Source organism: Atta cephalotes (genome assembly GCF_000143395.1).
Source record: "Atta cephalotes unplaced genomic scaffold scaffold00022, whole genome shotgun sequence".
Classification (NCBI taxonomy): domain Eukaryota; kingdom Metazoa; phylum Arthropoda; class Insecta; order Hymenoptera; family Formicidae; genus Atta; species Atta cephalotes.
Window position 1 is genome coordinate 451,167 of NW_012130086.1, and position 7,108 is coordinate 458,274.

Below are 7,108 nucleotides of genomic sequence, written 5' to 3' on the forward strand. Positions count from 1 at the left end.
TGTGTGTCTGAATGTATATATGTATATCCGAAGAGATAATGGGGAGAAAATGGCGCGAACGGATTATAGATACACATGCGTTGTGCACGATCTTCTGATATTTTTGTTTCTCGAGAACGCGTTTATATCATTTATACAATGTACAATGGTCTTCGTCTTTTACGTTCCAAGAATGATAGCTGCAAATTATTTAAAGGGGAGGACAGGGAGGGATATCTCTCTCTATATATATATATATTTATATTTATATATGTATGTATATATAATTTCTTTTTGCCTAGTGCAACTCCATGAAATATGTTTATATCTTACAATTGGATACGGAAAAATGTGAAATCGGATGAGTTTGGTTAGAGGGGGAGGGGGAGCGTAACTACGGTTGGGACAGCAGCGTTTAGAACGTAAATCATAAATTTAATATAATTAGTAATTATTATATAATACATAATATTCACAGACTCCAAGAAATAAGGGAAAATAAAATATTCACTGAATTTATCGGTCCTCGCGTATTTCGGATATTTGTACCTATACACATTTGTTATTTATATCACAATTTACAAAATTCGAGGATCTCAAGAAGGCTCAAGGGACGGGAGAAGAATATACGGGAAATGATAGAAATAAAAAAAAAGGGAAAGAGTGAGGAAAGGCCGTGTTCCTTACTCCGGGAGCTACGAACATGAAAAAATTAACAAAGGAGAACGCGGTAGCGTGAACAGTTCATTTTGTTGTCTCACTTTGTCTGCTTTTTCGTATCTGTTTTCACTTCCCTCTGTGTAGGTTACGTTCATAGAAAATCAAGGCGAACAAAAAAGGAAAAAAATTAAACCTTTTTTTCATTTAGAAACTTTTTAAAGATTATTTCGACGTTAAAAAAAGAGGAAAAATATAAAAGAAAAAATCGAATAACGAAATAATCGCTCCTTGTGTGAACGTTCCTAATAGTCTCAAGGACAGATCGATGGTCAGAGGTCCAGATTCAGGGGTCTATGCCTGATTTTTTCATTCCCATGTCAAACGCTACGCTACATTTAAATAACACATCTATAACTTCTAAAAAAACTTCTATTTCTCAAGTTTTAACCTTATTTTCTTGTCTGCTGACTCGTCGATCGGGCGCATACCGTGCATTTAAAAATAATACTAAAGCAGGAGCAGTTGCGTGTAAAAGAGAGAAAGCGGCCCGGTATACGCGAGATCGGGAACGTCACACATTATTCGCGGCGTGTTTATCTGTGTGTGTGTGTGTGTGTGTGTGTGTGTGTGTGTGTGTGTGTGTGTGTGTGTGTGTGTGTGTGTGTGTAATGTTTACAACCCTCGTACAATTCGATATAAATGCATGCAGCACTAAGACCTAACTGTCTCTAAAACTGTTCGTGATTTTATCGCGTCGCCCTCATAGAAGCTTGTTGTTAACATTCTCACCAAATATAATTCTTGAGAATCGCGCTTCGCACATCCGTAATGCTTCGTTTTATTCACTTTTACCAGAGAATAAAACCCTTACAAATTTTCCTTTCTATGTGCTGAATTGAGAGGACATAACGCATCTAGTAAATCCAGCGTAACTGCTCTGCACGATAATTTAATAATCGAGTGATCCTCTTTTATAGATCTGTACGAAATTTAATGCATTTTTATGCGGCACAATACTAGCCAATAGCTTAGCTCAGCGTGCACCGATTGGTCGTGAAACGTACTTGAAACTCGAGCCGATCGTGAGAAACATCATCGCTTGCAAACCAGAAATCATAGTGCAATTCAATATGCTCGATCGAATGCGAATATCTCTACGTACGTGGTACTCTTCCAAGTAGGGGTACATGTTGCAAAACGATAGAAAAATGCGCTATAACATATCGCCTCGTTTCTACGGATTGTTTTTTCGTGGGATTCTCGTTAGAACGGATTTCGCCATAATTTGATCTCGCATTGCCCGAGTCCCGAAGAAAAGCTGGTTTACTGTACAAATCGTCGACTTCGTGATTGTAAAAATAAAAAAAATCGTTACATTAACAAATTTCTCACGAGAAACAATCGTTAGAACAGTTTATTTTTCCGCTTTTTTTTTCTCTTGTCTTCGAAGGACATGGGGCAAAACGAGAAAAGAAACATACGTGGGAAATTCATTGAAATTCGTGATTCCCGTCGATAGATAGAACAGATCTCGTTAAGGTAAAAAGATAAAGTAGTACTTAACGCGACATGCGGACATGCGGTTTTTTTGCCTCTTTCTTCGCGGATCTTTTTTCTTTTTCCACGAAGGGGGGCTATTCCGTGCATGCGCGTTTATAAAACCTGCGTTGATTGTTGGTTCGACGTCGAGACTGGACCAGACGCGGCGGATGCGGGCGGTCCGATCGGGCCGAGATCACCGCCTCCGCTGCTTGTTGATGTACCAGCAGACGTCGCTCCTACTCCCATCGCTGAAGCGGTCTTCATGAAGAACTTTTCCAATTTAACAATGATGTGCTTGCCATAGGTGTATTTGCGTAAACTTCCCAAATGCGGTCGGATCTTATGCATCAGCACCTTGCGCTGCGCTGGTTCCGCGACATCAATCATCTTTTGGACAACGTAATTGGCATATTGATCCTTCATCATCACGTTCAGTGCACTATGCGATGAGAAAAGAAAAATAAATAAACAATAAACATTAGATTCTTGAGAATATGTATGTTTTAGATCTTTCAAAAATGCACTCACTTGTCATTGAAACCGCAAACTTCTTCAATCAGTACAGCGCGTTCCTGCCTTGTAGCATGAGTCACGCATTTTTCAACGACGTTACTCGCAAACTTGTGCTGGGAAAGAGCGAGTACTTTACCTCTAACGCTGCTGATTAATTGTGCTTTGTCCTCTGGCTTTCCGTGCTCTATAAAATAGATAATATCATTATTAATATATTAAGAATTTTAAGCATTCATTATTAATATTATCATATTTACTACATAATAATATTTGAGTTAAATTAATAGTGTAATATAAATAATGTTTCTTTTTTATTAATAATAAGAATAGTACAAAACGATAAGAATAGATAGAATTATAAAGATAATACAGATACCATTATTACGATCTACTTTAGTAATAATCCATTTATTGTCAATTATCAAAATTGGTAATGTGTATTGAAATTTTTTAACTGATTTCATTAAAAAAATCTTTAGCTCTTAATAATAATCGCATCGATATAAAATAAATGATATTTACCAAGCACATGTTGAATGACGTAATTGCCATATTGATCTTGAATTAGTTGATCAGTGGCAGCGTGTAATTCTTGTAAAATTCCTTGAGTTTGTTCAGCGGTGCAATGTTCGAGGATACGCTGGATCACTCGGCAGCCATACGGATGAGTACTCAAAGAATATACCTGTCCCGCAAAGGCTCCTATCACGAACTGCAATGCTCGGGGTTCAACGCACTCGATGCATTTCTGCACAACGTGATTCCCGTTTTGATCCTTAACACACTTCAACACATGCCCATCTAGTTCTCGTACGATTTCCTGCTGCTGTTCCGGTCCGATCGACTCGAGTGCCTTCTGTATGACTCTACAGCCATACATCTGCAGCGCAAGTGGTAAAACATGTCCTCGAACCTAATATAAAAAAAAATAAATAAAAATAAAACAAAAATACTCATAAAGATATTTTTAATGTAATTGTTAAATTATCAGAATATATTTCATGTCTAATCACATTGAATCAGATGACACGCAAAATTTTTTTCATCATATCTAATATGAGTCATAATAAAAAGTAAAAATAGTAATAAAATAACATTAATAATTTGAGACTGGTTTTTCGAGAATGTATATAGAAAATATTTTGCATGAGATATAGATAATAATTTAAAAAATGAAAAGACTATTCACAAAAAACAATATAAAATCAAAAATATGATTGATAAGATATGATTATTTATTAAAGCGTTAAGAAATGCTTTAACACATCGTCTGTTCTGTATTGAATTATCGGAAATTATTAGAATAAAATGAATTAGCTCTTATCAATTCTTCTGGATAAAATAATTTTTCAAGTATAATTGAAATTTACCTTTTGTGCGAGAGTCGATTTCTGTTCTTGTGTACCGTATTCAAAGAACTTCTGTATAACATAATTTCCGAAGACATCAGTCATGAGAGAATATGCGGAGGAAAGGATCTCTTGGAATACAAGCTGTTTCTCGCTGGCTGAGGCCCGTTCCAATTTCTGTTGAATGAATCGTGAACCATGCTGATCTTGACTGAACTCTACTATGTGATTAGCCAAATCACGTAACTGAAGACTCGGGAATCTAATGAGAAAAGAACATGTATAATTTATTAGCGTATTGTTCACTTACGCACTGGGATAAAGCTGATTGCGTCGTCAGAAGCAAGAGATCATACGTCATTTTCTTTTTTCTCATGCACCATTTGTGTTTGAATTTAAAGTATGTCTCTTTTTTCTTAAATTAATTTTCTTAAATTAATAAATATCTTAATCAATTATCATAGAAATTTATTTTCAGAAAAGACAGAATACGTGCAAGACAGATTTAAACTTGATTAAGCAAGAGAGTCTGCGTTATAAATTTGCCGATCTATTCTATTTACATGTCTTCAGGAAATTAATTTATTTTAATAAATTTTATTAATTAATTTATTTTAATAAAAGTACGCAAAATTGTGTAATCCTTCGTTGTAGATTTAAATATTGGAAAAGTATAAGAAAGTTCATTAATTTTTTACCGATTATTTCGAAAATCTTCCAGTAGGCGAGATCGTCCTCCAGAATTTTTGTCGTTGATGTTCGCGGCACCTCCACGACCAGGCTTGCCTACGAGATTGGGAAACAGAGAGCTACTAGAGCCAAACACTCCGTTGGCTGTTAGGGTGGGTACCGCGCTGGCGCGGAACTTCGCTTCGGCACCAGGGGCCGCTGATACTCGACTGGCACCTCCAACAAGACCACCCAATGATCCTCCTAAAGTTGGTGGCGGTGTTAATGACAAGCCTAAGGGACTTGGTGACGCAGTAACTGTACCTGCATAACAAATCAAAACACTTAATGGCAGATTCTTTGATAAATTTGGAGTCGATTCTTCCTCGAATATCAAAGATCGCTATCATTTGTAGCGATCTTCGATTTCGATCACATATTTTAATAAATAAAAATTTTGCTATAATATTTATTTTAAATCAAACGAAGAAGATTAATTATTTTAATTATTAAAAAGCTCAGTTCTAATAAGTTTCTTATCTTATATTATTAATTACTCAAAATATCGCTGATTCTTGGGCATATTCATTAAACAAAAATCGACTCCAAAATTTCCTAAAATTACATGAAGAATAAGAAGTCTAAGCGCTCGTATCTAATTATGCTCGATCTATATCTGTATATACCTGTGTCTGTATATTCTTTGCAGGGAGTACCTGCATTTGTAGCTAAATACACTCTGTCCCAGGTACCTGTATCTAGAGAAAATAGTACTTCTTATCTCACTGATTGTGAATGATGCGCTGTACAATTTTGTACAGAAGCAATGTACACTGTATAATGGCTAAGTCTAATCCCGTGTGTTATGTTAAAATTGTTACGGATTGCAGTGGTGACACTTGATCGTTCTTTAAACCAGTCGTCCTTGCGGACGTTTACTCACTCCCAATTAAGACGTTTTCAAGCATCAGGATAATTTATACGTTGGAATCAGTTTAGAGAGAAAGGGTAGTGTTGTTATCATAGCTGAGTTATGTATACAAAAGCACGTGTACAAATGGATTACGATATATTATTAAGACACAATGTACAACATAGATAATCGAGCGTCTATGGCGATTCCGCGATGTCTCACAGCCGTCGTGTACAGACGTCTAAAGTGACACAATTTTTGAAAGTATGTTTCATTGCGTGTCAACGTATGGTGAAAAGAGACGATAAAAAAGTTGATAAGGTGAAGATAATTCTTCTTTCAACTTTCATTATTAGTGCTTTCCATTTGGTGATACAAATTGACACAAATCTTGTTCTATCTTTCTTGACATTCCACAAGAAACAAAAATAGAACGATACTTATATTGACTTGTATCATCAAATGAAAAGCACTCTATCACTTGCATTTCTTCGTACGTTTTCTACACAACGGGAACATTCGAACATGTTTTTCTAGACGCCCTACGTATATCGGAGTACATTTCACACACAACAAAACTGTTCTTACCGAGGGCGCCGTAACTCTGAGGCCACTTCGCCCGGCTATATTCCAAGCTTGGACTGAAGGCTGAAGTATTTCTATCAAAGGAATCACGTCTGCCGGTTGAAGACGCACCGAGGCCTAAACCTGCACACAAGACGGATACCGTCATCTTAACACGGGATGCTCGAAGGCAACCGGTATCGAGCATACAAAAGACGTGACGGTATCAAATAGATTACGAATAATCAACAAATCGGCACAAACGCTCTATTGAGAAAGGCACGTCGCTGAACGAAAGTTGGCTATATTCAACACGAAAGTACAAATCAATTAGATTGTATGAAGCATGCAACACCTTACGTTATTCTTTATTTATTTTTTTTGTACATGAAAATCCGTACACACCACCACTGTAAAGAGCCAAAAAGAATTTCTCTGGTCCCAGGAAAAAAGCACTCGAGTTGATAAGCTCAATATTTCAGGCTGTCTTACTTTCCATAACACAAGATAAAGTAAAATATACATATCTCCATACAATATTTTTACATAAACTTAATCTAAATATTTCTACGAGAGATACTACTACAACTAAACAATAACAATAATCTTACTATTTTTTCCCATTTAAAAAAATTTTAATTTGATAAGTTGTGTAGGTTTTTCTCATAAAACTTAGTACATTTATTATATATTCCTCTTTAGAAGTTATTACATCGGTTTATATGTACAAGATAACTTCGAAAATTGAGGAGCTCGTTTCCAATCTGTGCTTAAAAACGAAATGAATATATATATATATATATATATATATATATATATATATATATATATATATATTATTAATAGTAGTACGTACGTACGTAGTAGTACGTAACGTTAACGTAACGAACAACTAAGTAAACGTTAAGTTTAACGTTTT

The 7,108-nt window shown here is 35.6% G+C and overlaps 1 protein-coding gene across 1 annotated transcript in view; it reads right to left on the reverse strand.

Annotated features, from left to right (window-relative positions):
• Positions 1-2,071: 2,071 nt before the first annotated feature.
• LOC105619498 (pumilio homolog 2) overlaps positions 2,072-7,108 on the reverse strand; it is an 81,604-nt gene continuing 76,567 nt past the window's right edge. The window contains exons 13-19 of the mRNA XM_012201013.1: positions 6,214-6,333; positions 5,399-5,470; positions 4,742-5,036; positions 4,065-4,305; positions 3,217-3,607; positions 2,710-2,878; positions 2,072-2,620 (exon numbers count right to left, since the gene is read on the reverse strand). Of these exons, the coding sequence (XP_012056403.1) occupies positions 2,293-2,620; positions 2,710-2,878; positions 3,217-3,607; positions 4,065-4,305; positions 4,742-5,036; positions 5,399-5,470; positions 6,214-6,333 (1,616 nt within the window). The 3' untranslated portion in view covers positions 2,072-2,292. The remainder of the gene's footprint in view (positions 2,621-2,709; positions 2,879-3,216; positions 3,608-4,064; positions 4,306-4,741; positions 5,037-5,398; positions 5,471-6,213; positions 6,334-7,108) is intronic.